This window comes from Taudactylus pleione, unplaced genomic scaffold (genome assembly GCF_031769625.1).
Source record: "Taudactylus pleione unplaced genomic scaffold, aTauple2 ptg000639l, whole genome shotgun sequence".
Taxonomy (NCBI): domain Eukaryota; kingdom Metazoa; phylum Chordata; class Amphibia; order Anura; family Myobatrachidae; genus Taudactylus; species Taudactylus pleione.
In genome coordinates, this window is record NW_028285041.1 from 208633 (window position 1) to 224682 (window position 16050).

At 46.7% G+C, this 16050-nt stretch overlaps 1 protein-coding gene, 1 non-coding gene and 1 pseudogene across 2 annotated transcripts in view; all 3 read left to right on the forward strand.

The window, feature by feature from the left end:
- Window positions 1-16050, forward strand: part of WDR70 (WD repeat domain 70) — a 369233-nt gene that overhangs the window by 14118 nt on the left and 339065 nt on the right. The window contains exon 5 of the mRNA XM_088454999.1: window positions 4921-5080. Within this exon, the coding sequence (XP_088311125.1) occupies window positions 4921-5080 (160 nt within the window). The remainder of the gene's footprint in view (window positions 1-4920; window positions 5081-16050) is intronic.
- On the forward strand, window positions 2333-2440 carry LOC148479067 (U6 spliceosomal RNA). The gene has a single exon (XR_015872002.1). It is a non-coding gene; the product is annotated as a U6 spliceosomal RNA (small nuclear RNA).
- Window positions 14308-14425, forward strand: LOC148479068 (5S ribosomal RNA; annotated as a pseudogene).

The following is a 16050-nucleotide window of genomic DNA, read 5'->3' on the forward strand; positions in this document are numbered from 1 at the left end:
GAATGGTGGTCAGATTCCACAATGAATTGTTAGAAGAGAGAGCACTGCAAAACAGTCGGCCCCATAACTATCCTAACTGCTGCCCTACGTCATTGTGATGTTACTGTGTAGAGGATAGTTATAACCATTTTACGATTGTCTTATCTCAAAATGGCTGCAGGAGTCTGTTTGATTAAGTTTTAATCAGTACTCCTAGTAAAGAGCAGCACCTCTACATATCATGGGACCCGCCGGCACTATTATAGAGTGAGTGTCTGGGCCCCTGACACTAGCTCAGGGAGGAACATGCCGCAGCCTAATACAGAGGCTGTGTCCGTGTCACTTGCCCTCCGCATGATCTGCCGATTGATCTATGTCTGTGTCAAATAGGCCTGTATACATCAGTATACTGCACTGAGGTCGTCTCTTTGATTCCCACTTTGAAAAAGCGGGTTCAACTGGAGCTCAACTGGCTCACCCAATAAGGCGAGTACACCAGTGACAGAAGGGTCCCAGGATCAAAACCAGTCTGGGACATCACGCTGTTAAAATATCCAGGCCCCTATGCCGTAGCAGAATGACGGCCACACGCGGCACATGAGCAGTCTCCCTGCGTGGAGGTAAGCCACATGTATGTATATATTTGTTTGTTTGTTTTTTTTTTTTTTTTATATATACATAAGCCCTACTTTAGAACATATAAATATGTCTGGAGTGAAGTTTGTCCTGGGCTCAACCAAGGTCTTGGCTCAGTTCATTCCATGGCTCTACCTGTTGCTCATGTTAAATATTATTGTCACCTATTGATCTTGATGTAGGTACGCGTATAGTATCGCTTCTTATCCTTACCGTAAAGGCAGTGGAGGATCTGTTATCAGTTTTGTCTGATACCTAGCATATTTTAAAAGAAGGATCCTGCGATTGGAGACTGGACTCTCCTGATGCGGTAGTTTGGTACTATATCCATATACCGTATATATAATATGGTGGCTCTATAGCCTAGAGTCATGTCCTGCAGCTTACATTGTGATAGTCACAATTCCCTCAGGCATTGCTTCTAGTATGGACCCTATGCATGTCCTGGGGCCTTCTTGTATGTCCACACATGTATATTGTGGAGCAAACTATAGGACTCTAAGAATGCAAGAGATATATATATATATATATATATATATATAATATAGCATGCTAATCTCCTAGTACAGGAGTCTGACAAGTAAGTTTCCTATATTGGTGCTAACTCTTCCTTTCAAAGAGATTGCCTTCTCATGCAACTATGTTCTCTGGGTGTACGTGTGTATATATACTGATATATTCACATTCTTTGTATGAATATTTACTAATAATTGGGAAAACCTGTTTTTTAACCCTAACTGGGGTTATCGCTACAGATATATCCTTCTTTACCTGGGATAATTAAGGCACTCTATGTCTATGTACAGGTGCCTTTCTCAGTATAGGTTCTAGTACTCAAGATTATTGTTTTGTCAATATCTCAATTAAACAAGGCTATAAAGTGGCCCCTAGATACACTTCATATCAGTACATGGGGAATCCAGGTTCTACACCATCCTCAGGACCTAATTGTTTAAATGACAACAGACTGCAGTTACTGCTCCTGTGCCTGAAGGCCTAGGGCCACCCGCCGAATAGGCGGGGTCAGGCCTGGCTTGATTAGATGGGTGAGTATCAAGTAAATCCTTGGACCTGCGGTTCAATTTTGAATCCTTCACGTTGTGATCACTATAACTTTCAAGGGTCACTGGTGGGGATCCATCATCAAATATGTAATATTTCTGTGTGTATCTTTACCGGTACAAGGTCTTATTTAAATCCGCCTTTTAACTAATATGCACTTCACCATATAAGTATGAATGTACTGATACACTAGCAGACCGTATTTAGGGTATATGTATAATCTCTATATGTATACACATCCCTAATGTAACAAGCTCAGGTTTAGAGTCCTGTTGTACAAGCTTCTTGTCTCCGCTAACATTTTGCTAGTTTTCTACAGTATTTCCTAAGACAACATCGCCAGACTGAAGTCCGTGCTGTAGAGCATTGCTTTTAGCCCACTGAACTACTCTCTATACCTGACGTGACGGGTTGCTGTGAGAGGGAAAAGGTCAGTGACATTCTACATAGCGTCTAGAGGGCTTCTGGTTACTCACAGGTAAGCGGAACCTCACTAATTCCTCGGAAGAGGCTACTATTTCATGCAACCTGGCATTACAAGTCTCCCGTCCGCACCCTAGCTGCAGTCCTAGCAGCCATCCGCTCTCATGATCAGTTGGCTCTACTACACTTTAGAGCTTTCCTGGCGTGTGGGTGCATAGTTCCAACATTGAGAGTGCTCGCTTCAGCAGCACATTTTCTAAAAATTGGAACGATACAGAGAAGATTTGCATAGCCCCTGCGCAAGGATGACACGCATTTTCGTGAAGCATTCCATACTTAATTGTCACTTTATTCTACTAGAATTTGTTGGAGTTATAAAGGACTGTAGCACTTCTATGGGCTAAGGCACTTCTTTACATTAAAGTGTGCGGTCATTCTGTTCTGCATTGGGAGCCCGATTCCTGTTCAGTATCTTTGAATATTTTCATCACACTGACAGGTACCTGATGGGTACTTTTATGGTTGTCCTAGTTCTCTAGCCTTGCTGTATGGGATGCTTCTATATATATTGGTAGCTCTCCCTGGGTGGCTGTTGCATCCGTGTTTTTTAACTGCCTGGGTATCCGGGTTGTTTTCATACTATGTTCGGGCCAGCAGTTTGTACTGACTACGCACTTCCATCATGAGGGATGTTGTCTGTTGTTTGGGGTCGTTGCTGTGGTTTTCTTTTCAGGCCGGCACAGGGCGTGTGCCGTATAGTCCCCGCCTGAGGCGCCCCATACACGAGTTTGAGACCCATCCCAAGCGGTAGTGACCTCCCTATAGGCAGGCAACTGATGAGCTGCCAGACACTCTGCCAGTGGTCTGGTATGGGGATTTATTATTGCAGGGTTTCCGTTGCTGTTTGATCTCTCTGTTTCAGAGTGGTGGTACTGCTGTCTGACTCTCTGAAAGAATTGAGACCACAATTCCTTTCAAAACCGCCTCTGCCTCATACCCCGTGGGATCTCTATTTGTTGGAGACTTCCTTCCGCTGGTTACAGCCTTGTAGTAGTTGGGCCTCGAGAATGGTCCAGGGTGACTGTTCGGTCTTCACTTTTTCCTCCCTGTATACTCTTGTTAGGAGTCTGTGGACAGGATCAGCTCTGTATCTGTAGATTGGTATTCTTATACGTATGTCTATATGTATTCTGTCCAGCACTGCTGGAGGTCTGCTGTCGGCGACTTATACAGCTTCCTATGTTCGACTATGGTTCGGACTTGGTCTGTTTTCAGCTGGGTTTATGCTGCTTTTGATGTTTTCATCTGCGGGTGTTCTTTCGCTAGCTGTTGTTCCATTCGAATTACGCTGTAAGTTGTGGAATTTCTGTGGTTGTTTAGCAGGGAGTTTTGATTGTCTCTTCTGCTCTGCGACACTTGATCCTCAGCTCTTGCCTTTCCATTGAGCCTACGGTTCTTGGCGATCCGGGTTTTCGGTTTTGCCAAAGGGTCTGCAAGTTCTCCGCGCTTCCCACCCGGGAGGTTGGCTTTGGGACGTCCCCACTGTCTTGAACTCCAGTGTCCCCTAGTGGATGAAGGAGAAAACAGGATTTTGGTACTTACCGATAAATCCCTTTCTCCGATTCCACAGGGGACACTGGACGCCCGCCCAGCGCTGCGTACCTGCCGTGTTTTTTTTAGTTCCTTATATGGTTGTGTGACTGCATGTGTTCCCTGCAGTGGGTTCCTCGGTTCTCCTTCAGTCGGTATTGTTCCGTTCTGTGTTCATCTCCTTCTCCTCATTTTCCTATTGTCCTCCGTCTCCTCTCGGGCTCAGTTCTTAAACTGGGGCTGATGGGGCATAGAGGGGGAGGAGCCAGTCACACTTCTGAATTATTTAAAGTGCCAGGCTCTGCTCTACCACCGTCTATACCCCACTGTCTTGAACTCCAGTGTCCCCTGTGGAATCGGAGAAAGGGATTTATCGGTAAGTACCAAAATCCTGTTTTCGCCCTATTCAATCCGAAACCACACGAAAACGGCAAGCGGCGAATGTGGAACAGGCGGAAAGTGCTGTCAGAAGTGGGGAAATCAGTCTGTACCCCCAAAAAAAGATGCACTAACATAGGGAACCAATGTAGATGTGTACTAATAGCCCTAATACAAGTGTTTGGGGTACTAAGTAGCTTAAATTGCTTCTTATTAGCGTCTTTGTAAAAGTGGTGAAGAATGGCAATAAGCAGGATTTTTGGGTGAAAATAAGTAGTCTGGTCAAATTTGGGGTACTCGAAAATGGGTGCAAGCATCTTTTTATGTCTCTAAAGTGAACTTTTTTTAAAAAACGCACATACGACATGCACCTGCAATCATAAAAACACCTGACCCACCCTGACAGACCCCCCAAGAAGTCTATTTCGCTAGTTTTTATGCTTGTCCCCCCACTTTTTACTTTTTTGCCCCCCAAAACGAAAGTATTTTTTGGGGTGTTCCGAGGGTTCTGGGTGGTATCCCACGTTTGCACCCCAAAATAAAGATTTTGCACTTCTTTTCACCTGCTACTCATGGGCAAATCTTTTTGGCCTATTACATTGCATTGAGTTTCCACGTAGGCGAATTCCGTCTGGAATTGAATTTGGAGATAAGTTCTGACCAGGCGAAAAAGCGGCAATAGGCGAAACTTTTTCGCCGATTACGCCTTTTCGCCTCGAATTGAATACGGCCCTTAGTATCTGCAATAACTCATATATACATTTGCTGTATATTGACAGCCACATACAATCTGCCTGCTCATTTCTGTTTTAATATGCTAATTTTCTACAAAATCTGTCTGTGTTCTCATAGTGGCTCAGAGGACAGCTCTGACGAGGAATTGATCGGCCCTCCTGCACCTGCCAGTGTTTCTCAGGATCCGCACGACGAAATGATTGGCCCTCCCCTTCCTCCCGGTTACAAAGACAGTGATGAGGAGGATGAAGATGATGATGATGACGACGATGATAATGTAAGTTTAAGATTGGTTCTGTGATGATGTGAGCTCTACGTTTGCGATATGCAGCTGAGCTCTGATTGATTTCCAGGGGTCCCTGAAAGGACTCGCTCTCCCAGTCTCTGAGATATTGGTCAGCTGTGGCTTTGTTATCCTACTATAAGTGTGACCATGTTTCTTAGGGGCCTGGGCTTGTAGATGTAAGCTGTAATATGCACAAGAGTCTTGGCAGCTTTTTACAGCTTTTTTTTTTTTCTCCTTCATCCACTAGGGGACACTGGAGTTCAAGACAGTGGGGTATAGACGGTGGTAGAGTAGAGCCTTGGCACCTTAAATAATTTAGAAGTGTGACTGGCTCCTCCCCCTCTATGCCCCATCAGCCCCAGTTTTAAGAATGTGCCCGAGAGAGCCGGTCACATAGGGCTGAGCTCCAGCCCACACTTAGTAATTTTATCTTATTTTCACTTTATTTTATTCTATAGCTTTCACAAAGCATTGAGGACAGGCTGACAGAGAACTGCATCTGTCAGCCTGCTACATGGAGGCATCAGGACCCGCCACCACTAATAAAGAGTGTGTGTCCGGGTTCCAGGCACCCTGGCAGTAGCTCAGGGAGGGACACGCCACAGCTTAATATAGAAGCTGTGTCCGTGCACCGTATGCCTAGCTGCAGACCTGATGCCAGCAGTGGTAAGTATAATCTCTTCCCCCGACTAGCGGGGGACTGAGGTAGATCTGCGGCCCCTCCGCCCCCATATAGCTGACTAAACAGCTCAGCATGCTAATGCTCCAACTGGGTCCTTATTTTAGAAGTTCCCCGTTCTATGCTCGGCATAGGATATGCCAGAGCTAACTAGGGGGCGGAGCTACCGCGCATAGAGTCGCGCGTCCAAGCCGACATCCCTCTCTATGAGGAGGGCGCTAACAGCATGCAGTCTCCGTGTAGGAACACAGCAATCCCGCATCTGTGACAGCGCGGTGCCTTGCCGCGGCTGTCATTTACAGGCGCTGTGCTGACAGATGGGGAGCGATCTCCCCTTTCCCTGCAATAAACAGGCAGTGTTACCGGCCTCTATTGCGGCTCCTTACAGAGCAGCCCTATAACGGATAGAGCTGGTGACGGGAACTCTGTTCCCGGCGGTAAAGGGGCGGGGCTTAGCTCCGACGGCCATGCTCTGCCTGGGAGAGCAGGGCGCCTCCCTTCTCCATAGCAGGGAGAGGTCTGGGCCCACAAAGAGGCTGCATCCACCGCGAGAGGCTCAGTGATGAAATACAGCGCGGACCAGTGCCTGCAAGAGCAGTAGCAACTACCTGCATAAACGCCGTTTAGTTCAGTGTACACCTGCTGCACTGCTGGTGATGTCCAGCTATTGCTGCACCCTCCCCCATCCTCGCGTGGTTGCGCATGCTGAGCGATTCAGGATCTCCGCTTATGTGGTTCTGTTGAGGGGGCAGCTTGTTTCAGTCGGTGCTAGTCAGGTGGAACCATTTATACAACACAACTATCAGGTTTCCCTCTTAAAAGGAAAAGCCTTATACAGCCTCCGACTCAGCGGAGCCCGCCGCAGCTGAAACCGGCTGAGTCCGGGTCTCCCGCCCTGCAAAGCTGCATATTGCTCCTCTCCTGTCTAGTAGCGGAGGTGTTATTTTAATGGGGATTTGTGACAGTGTCCATCCCCTGTCCCCCCCCCCCCCCTTCCCCTGCTCCAAGAACAGCGCTGTGCAACCATAGCGTTCAGCGACCAATTCCCAGTAAGGCTTTCCTTTAGTTATATAAGGAAAGGGACCTATGTGTGGTGCATCCTGCACTCCAGCAGTGACATAGTATTGTGTTTCTCCTCTGCCTCACATGAGGGTGAGCTTCCCAGGGCGCGCTCTGCACTGTAGCTAGTGGCGCGGCTCTTGGTAATTGTATTCTGTGCCAAATATACAATTCCGACTAAAAGCGCTGTGCTGACGGGCCATGGTCCCACCATTTGGGCATTTCGCAGCGCCAGGTATTACGCCTGTCAAGCTTCCCCTTGGATCTATAACACAGGGCACCTAGCTGACTTCCGGACTTGCTCTCCGGTTGGCGCGCACTCCGCACGCGGAATGAGCTTGAATAGCTCAACCAGCTAATGCAGCGGAATGGTGAGCCATACACAGTGGGTTCTAGTCCCATCTATGAGGGAATTTATTTATCATAGCCTGTGAAGGCTACCTTATGGTACACTAGTTACCCTGCCTAAATGAACATACATATATGTGGCAGCACATATACTATATTATAAGCTGGTTTTAAAACCTTCCAACCAGCCTTCTGCGCTTCCCTTAAAAGGTATGCATATGTGCATCTATATAGATTTATATCTTATGTGCTCCCTTGACAGCACGCACAAGAATACGTTAGTGACGCACTGCCGGGGCAGTGGTTGGCATTGCTGCCTCACAGCACTGAGGTTGTCTTTACATTCCCACTTCTAAAACCTGGTGCATCTGGAGCTAAAATGGCTCACCTGATAGGCAGGTACACCAGTAACAGAAGGGTCCCAGGATCGAAACCAGTCTGGGACAGTGTGCTGCTACCATATCCTACGCCGTAGTAGAATGACGGCCACACGCGGCACATGAGCAGTCTCCCTGCTTGGTAGTAGCCACATGTATGTATGTATGTATGTATGTATGTAGGTAATATATTTGTATTTTATACTAAGCCCTGCTTTAGAACATATACATGTCTGGAATGAATTTTGTCCTGAGGCTCAGTTTCTTCCACGGCTCTAACTATGCTCATGTTATATTAAAAAAAAAAAAAAAAAAATGTCCCTTACTAATCATGTAGTAGGTACACGTAAGCATATGTGGATGTATATATATCGCTTCTTACCCTCATAAGCAGGGGTAGGATCTGTTATCAGTTTTATATCTGATACCTAGCACTCCTGACGCGGTAGTTGGCACAAGAACTCTGCTTTACACTATCTCTTCCTAAGTGTGTATATATCTGTATGGATGGATATGTATGTAGGTGTATATATATGTATATATCTGTGTGTGTGTATGTATATGTCTGTCTATCTATCTATCTATCTATCTATCTATCTATCTATCTATCTATCTATCTATCTATATATCTAAGTATGCCTATACTTTCACAATATTAGGTTACCTATAATGTCACAGATGGGAAGCTGCCTGAGATTACCAGAAGCTGTAGGCTATATCAGTATATATTAAATTGTGGCTCTATAGACAAGTCATGTTCTGCAGCTTACATAGGGATAGTCACAATTTCCTAAGGCATTGCTTCTAGTATGGACCTGATATAGGTCCTGGGGCCTTCTTGTATCTACACACATGTAATAACGATATGTACTCGAGGGGTTATAGTTCTGTTTCTGTCAGGCTATGGCGCCCTTTTCGGGGGACCTATTATTATTTACATCTACACTCCAGTGGCGCACTTGGTAGTGAACTGATTTGACACCAGGAATGCAGGATATATGTGTGTGTGTGTGTGTATGTATGTATATATATATATATATATATATATATATATATATATATATATAATGTGTATATATATGTATAGCATGCTGAGCTCCAGGTGCAGGAGTCTGACAAGTAAACTTACTATGTTGGCATTAACTCTTCCTTTCAAAGAGTTTGCCTTCTCATGCAACTATGTTTATGAATATTTCTTAATAATTGGGAAATCCTGTTTTTTAACCCTAACTGGGGTTATCACTACAGATATATCCCTTCTTTACTTGGGATAACTAACGCATTCTATGTACAGGTACCTGTCTCAGCATAGATTCCGGTACTCCATATTATTGTCATGTCGCATATCTCAATAAAATGAGTTTCTGAAGGGCCCCTACGTACATTTCCTATCAGTTTATAAAGAATCCAGGTTCTCTACCTTCCTCCAGGCTTACTTAGTTAATTTACATGAAGGCCCAGGGCCACCCGCCGATATAGGCAGGGTTCAGGCCTGGATTGTATTAGTTTGGTGGGCGTAATACGCACTTCACCATTATCAGTGTTAATGTAAGGATGTTATGCTAGCAGACCATTTTTGGGTTATATGTATGATCTCTATATGGATAAACATCCCTTATGGAAAACGCTCCGGTATAGAGTCCTGTTGTACAACTTTGTCTCCACTAACCTTTTGCTAGTTTTCTACAGTATTTTCTACTGCAACATCGCCAGACTAAAGTCTGTGCTGTAGAGCAGTGGTCTTAACCCCATTGAAGCTACTCTCTATACCTGACGTGGCTGGTTGCTGTGAGATGGAAAAGGTCAGTGACATTCTACTTAGCGTCCAGAGGGCTTCTGGTCGCTCACAGGTAAGCGGGCTTACCCCACTAAATGCCTTGGAAGAGGCTCCTATTTCAGGCAACCTGACATTACATAGCCGTTATTCTCCCTTACGCACCCTAGCTGCTGTCCTAGCAGCCATCCGCTCTTTTAATCAGTTGGCTCTACGTTTTAGAGCTTTCCTGGTGTGTGGGTACATTGTTCCAACATTGAGCTTAGTTACACTATTCTACTAGAATCTGTTGGGGTTATGGACTGAATTGCACATCTTTCTATTAAAGTGAGACAGTCACTATGTTCCACGCAGGGGGCCTGGTGGGTTTTTCCCGTTCAACATCTGTTGCTATTTCATTACATTGACAGGTACCTGACGGGTACCTTCATGGTTGTCTGCAGTGCTCTAACCTTGCTGTATGGGATGCTTCCCTATATTGGTAGCGCTCCCTGGCTGGCTGTTGCATCTGTGCTCTTTAACTGCTAGGGTGTCCTGGTTGTTTCAGACTATGTTTGGGCCAGCAGTTGGTACTGACTACGCACTTCCATCTTGTTGGAAGAGGTCTGTTGTTTAGGGTTTGTTGATGTGGTTTCTTTTCTACTGCAGGGTTTAAGTTGCTGCTTATCCCTCTGTTTCCAGATTGGGTTGTACTACTTTCTGACCCTCTGAAGGGATGGTAGTCTCAATCCTCTCGAAGCCGCCTCTGCCTCATTCCCAGTGGGATCTCCACTCGTTTTAGATGTCTATGGTCTAGCCCTTTTGTTGGTTAAAAACCTTGTAGTAGTTGGACCTCAAGACTGTTTCAGGGTGACTGTTCGGTCTTGCCTTTTGTCTCCCTGTATACTCTTTGTTAGGAGTCTGTGGACAGGATCAGCTTTGTATCTGTAGATTGGTATCGTTACACTTATATGTATATGAGTTATGTCCAGCAGTGCTGGGATTCTGCGGTCTGCAACTGCGGCAGCTTACGGTTTCCGAATCTGGTACGGTTTTCTCGAGTTTTGTTCTTGGGTTACTGCCCTTCTCCTATGGATTCTGGTTGGGGTTCTCTGCTCTCCACGGTCTGGCTTGGTCTGTTTTCCGATGAGTTTACAGTGTTCTGATGCTTCTCATCTGCAAATGTTTTCTCACTAGCCGCTTTATTCCATTCGATTTACGTTGTAAGTTGTGGAATTTCTGTGACTGTTCAGCAAGGAGTTCTGATTGTCTCCTATGCTCTACGACACTTGATCCTCGGCTCTTGCCTTCCGTTGGGCCTCCGGTTCTGGGAGGTTCCTGTTTCGTTTGGCTGAAGGGTTGGCAAGTTCTCCGCGCTTCCCACTCGGGAGGTTGGCTTTGGGACGTCCCCACTGTCTTGAACTCCAGTGTCCCCTAGTGGATGAAGGAGGAAACAGGATTTTGGTACTTACCGATAAATCCCTTTCTCCGATTCCACAGGGGACACTGGACGCCCGCCCAGCGCTGCGTACATGCCATTTTGCTGGGTCCTTATATGGTTGTGTGACTGCAAGTGTTCCCTGCAGTGGTCCTCTGTTCTCCTTCAATCGGTCTTGTTCCGTTCTGTGGACTTTCTCCTTCTCCTGGTCCTCCTATTGTCCTCCGTCTCCTCTCGGGCTCAGTTCTTAAACTGGGGCTGATGGGGCATAGAGGGGGAGGAGCCAGTCACACTTCTAAATTATTTAAGGTGCCAGGCTCTACTCTACCACCGTCTATACCCCACTGTCTTGAACTCCAGTGTCCCCTGTGGAATCGGAGAAAGGGATTTATCGGTAAGTACCAAAATCCTGTTTTATTGTTGTAATTTATTTAAATGGCACCACAAAGGTTCTGCAGTACGACACATAGTAGTTAAACATTCAGAAAAGTGCGTCATTTCATAAAGGCACAGACCAGAACACTTCTACATATTTTCCTTGGTCAGGTTACAAGGGGGTAGAGGAGAGCAGAGTTGGTGAGTGCCGAAGCTGGAGAGTAGGAAGACGCGTCATAGGCTTCAATGAGGGCTCTTTTAAAGGCTGGGAAGTTGGAGGCGAGTCTGATTGATTGGGCATGGGAGGTTGGGAACGGCGGGGGAAGAAATCCTGACAGCCGGAGTGGGTAAACCAGGAGGAAGAGAGGAAGCGGTCATTGGCAGAATGAATTGAGCAGGAGGGGGTCTGAGTGGAAATATAAGGTGAAGGAGTGGTTGAAGGGTATGTAGTTGAGTGAGGGGAGTTGAATTTGACTCTGCGGGGGACAAGGAGCTAGTGGAGCTACTGTTCAGAGTTAAGAATAGACTGAAGAGGCGAATCGGGAGGAGGAAGCCCCGAAAGGTGTAGATTGCAGGGTTTTAGTGGCCTCCATGGTGTGAAATACTCTGATCATCCACATATTGCCGGGGTGGAAGAGGCTGGATTGTGAGAGGGATTGTATGTGGGGGAGGAAGAAAGGGTAGCATTGGTGATGATACCATGGCAGTGAAGTTGGGGACTTAAGCATTGGGAAAGACCATGTCTACACTTTGTGTTGTTGAGTTTGAGAAAATACCAGGACATCCAGATGGCTGACAGACCGTGGGTGACAGGGGATAGGACCAAAGGAGAGAGGCAGGGAAACCGTGGTGAATTTTTATGCTATTGGAGGCCCAATTTGCTTTGTAGCTCACACACAGAAAAGATGTAGACACAGAAAAGAAGGGGGCCAAGGACAGAACCTTGACGGACTCTGACATGAAGGGGGAGAGGAGGTGAAGTGTAGGAAGGCATGGAGACAGAGAAGGTAAACCATAAGAGCGATGTTTTGTGGAGTATTTGTAAGAGTTGTTTAATGGTATCAAATGTGAGATCAAGGAGTTGTGACAAAATCACTTGGGAAGTTGTTGATGGGAGGTTTATATGTCCCAGGTTCTTAACGGTGTGATATTTAGCCAGGTGACGGACAGGCTTGATTGCCCAAACCACCTGTGAGAGGCTGATAAAAGGTGTGTCTGGCAGTCTCTCACTACCTAGGAAGCAGGCTGACAGACTTCTTGAGAGTCTGCTATGTCTTTATATAAGTACTGTATGTAAATGCTGTTTTGTGTTAGTTGGACATAAGGTCCTCCCACCCTTAGGGGTATATTTACTAAAGTGCTGGTTTTTAGAAGTCCAGATGTTGCCCATAGCAACCAATTAGATTCTACTTAACATTTATCTAGCACCTTCTAGAAGATAATAGCTAGAATCTGATTAGTTGCTATGGGCAACATCTCCACTTCTGAAAACCTGCACTTTAGTAAATATACCCCTTAGAGAGGGAGACTTCTGTTTTAGTTAGAGCCAGACAGGCTAGTACAGGTTGAGTCTCCCATATCCAAAATGCTTGGGACCAAGGATATTTTGGATATGGGAATATTCCGTATTTTGGAATATTTGTATATCATATTGAAATGTTTTAGGAATAGGGCCCAAATCTAAACACGGAATGCATTTATGTATTATATACACCTTATACACACAGTCTGAAGGTCATTTTATACAATACTTTCAATAATTTTGTGCCTTTAACAAGGTTTGTGTCCTTTGAACCATCGAAAATCAAAGATTTCACTATCTCAGTCATGCTAAAAATATTCCGTATTTCTCCTTTATCCACTAGGGGACACTGGACTTCAAGACAGTGGGGTATAGACAGTGGTAGAGCAGAGCCTGGCACTTTAAATAATCTAGAAGTGTGACTGGCTCCTCCCCCTCTATGCCCCATCAGCCCCAGTTTTTAGAATGTGCCCGAGAGAGCCGGTCGCACATCAGGCTGTCTCCAGCCTTTCTCATTTAATTATATTTAAGCTTTTATTACAAGCACTGAGGACAGGCAGGCTGCTTACTGTGGCAGTCTGCCTGCTACGTGGGAGCCGCCGGGAAGGGCACCACACGGCTACTGCAGCCTGTGTCCGGTGACCCTAAGGAGGGGGCACACATAATGGAGTCATCCGACCCTGCGAGGACCCGCCACTGCTCACACCGGCATGTGTCCGGTTTCCACGCCGCCCCCTCAGCCCAGCATCCCGGCCGCAGCAGTCCGTAAGTATGACCACTGCTCCTGATTAGCAGGAGCAGTGGAAGTTAGCTGGGCTCAGTGACATGCCGCTAGCGGTCACTGTTAATGCCCGCCATTTCAGCGGTGCCATTTGTTACTGAGCTCTGTGGCTCAGTGTTGAGGCGGACTCTCCCCCCTGCAAGGCAGTGCAGCGCCGACAGTCCACAGTCCGGGTCCTCCTCCCCAGATGGGGAACAGGAGGTGTAGCCGCGGTAGGCGCGCGGCTGTCTGTAATACACGCGCTAGTGCTCACAAATAACAACGGCGCCGAGTTGATCTCCCGCGCGCCCGTTAGACGCCGCTACTGTGGGCCTGTCTGTACCTGCACTCTCCTCTTGTTACAGGAGGAGACGCTGCACCGCTGAGAAGTGGTGCGATGATAGTGGGAGAGTCTCCGTTGCACCGCGCACCCTCTTGCCTGTATTAGTACAGCCTATGTGCCCCAGGCAGCAAGTGCTAAGAATGCGCGGAGGACCGCCATTCTCCATAACAGGAGCGCTGCGTCTTCCCTTTTCAGAAGGCGAGCTTAGTGTACGCAGCTGAGGCACAGTGAAGCTACAACAGACCTGCTGGACATAGAGCAGCGCGGTTCTGCTATCATTGCGCTATAACATGGCTGCCTTTCAGCGCTGACGTTGTGGGCTCGGATCCCACCGCGGCCCTTGCTGTGTGGAGTTTGTGTGTACTCTCTGTGCTTGCAGCACTGCCTTAGCTATTAGCAGCTCTCATCTAAACTCATGAGGAGACGCTTCATCCCGCAGCTCCTGGCGGGGCTGAGCAGGCTTCCCTTTTGGCTAGTCTGTAGCATAGGGCTAATAGCCTTAACGTTATCCCAAATGCAGCTCCTCAATGTAGCGCTGTATGACCGTCACGCCCTGCCATAGCAGCTTACGGCCACACCACCCTGAACACGCCCGATCTTGTCTGATCTCGGAAGGTAAGCAGGGTCAGGCCTGGTTAGTACTTGTATAGAGACCGCCTGGGAATACCGGGAGCTGTAGGCCTAGAACAATATCAGTGCTCCCATGAATCCTCTCCGGCCTAGCAGGAGAGATGTTTAGTTAATGAGGGGTTTTGCATCAGGAGCCTTGAATGCTCCCCCGTTTTCCTGGCACAAACCGGATTTACAACTACTCCGCTTTATGCAGTTCTATTAACGGGGCTAGCAGTGCTGGCTGGAGTGTAACACTTTGCACACTCAGAGCGGTATTCCAGCGCCCCTGCTTCCCTTCTAAGGACAGTAATTATAGAACATACATTTCATAGCTCTTAATTATTGCTCATGTTCTTTTTTAGAAAATGTTACTGTCATCTCCTGCACGCAGGTAGTATAGTTTAGTGCACTACCTGCAGCAAGGAGTGCTTTAGCGTGGGTCTCCTATGCCCTCCCCCTCCCACGCTGGGAGTGCTTCAGCGCAAACGGTAGGGATGCCTGTCACTGGGTGACAGGAGTATAGTGATGGCTGGTTTGCTAGCAGAATGGGAACTAGCCCAATCCCCTTTTAATTTTGAACTATAACACCGCGTTATGAGGTTCTGAGAGGGGCCAGTTATTCAGTTGGTGCACATCCCGGCTAGTAGCGCTGTGCTGACGAGACACAGTCCCGCCAATTGCAGCGCCTGCTATTACCCCCTGTCAGACTTCCCCTTGGAACTGCCTCACCGCATCTATCACAAAGGGTGCCTTGCTTCATCTAAAGTCTGAGCTACCTCATGGTATACTAACTACCTTGCCTAAATGTATAGTATTAGCCGCTGTTCTGGCGCCGCGGTTAGCACTTATGGTTATAGCATACCCTTCACTCAGGGTTAGCTCTTTTTCGCGTCCCTTCCCCAGGCTTATGCCTCACATTGGCTCGCCTTTGAGAGGGGCAGTACTCTTCCCATGTATATATGTGGAAACCCATATACTACATTTAAGGCTGATCTTAAAACCTTTTTCACCAGCTTTCTCTGCTTACCTTAGAGGGTATTGCATCTATATAGATTTATATCTTCTGTGCTCCATTCGGTGGCACATACAAGAAGAAGTTAGTGATGCACGGCTAGTGCGGTGGCATTACTGCCTCACAGCATTGAGGTCGTCTTTTTGATTCCCACTTCAAAAACGGGTTCATCTGGAGATAAAATGGCTCACCTGATAAGGCGAGTACACCAGTAACAGAAGGGTCCCAGGATCGAAAAACCAGTCTGGGACAGCACGCTGCTAAAATATCCTGCCCCTACGCAGTAGCAGAATGACGGCCACACGCGGCACATGAGCAGTCTCTCTGAGTGGAGGCAAGCCGCGTGCGTGTATGTATATGTATGTGTATGTATATATGTATATGTGTATATATATATATATATATGTGTATAATATATGATTGTATGAGGTACGCGTATCCATATGTAGATATCGCTTCTTAACCTTACCATAAGAGCAGAGGTAAGATCTGTTCTTATCTGTTTTGTCTGATACCTAGCATATTGATAGAAGGAGGCTGCGATTGGAGGCTGACTCTCTTGATGCGGTTGTTGGTACAATAACTCCGCTTTACACACTCTCTTCCTGGGGTTTGAGTTGTGTGTGTGTGTGTGTGTGTGTGTGTGTGTGTACATATATATATATATATATATATATATATAT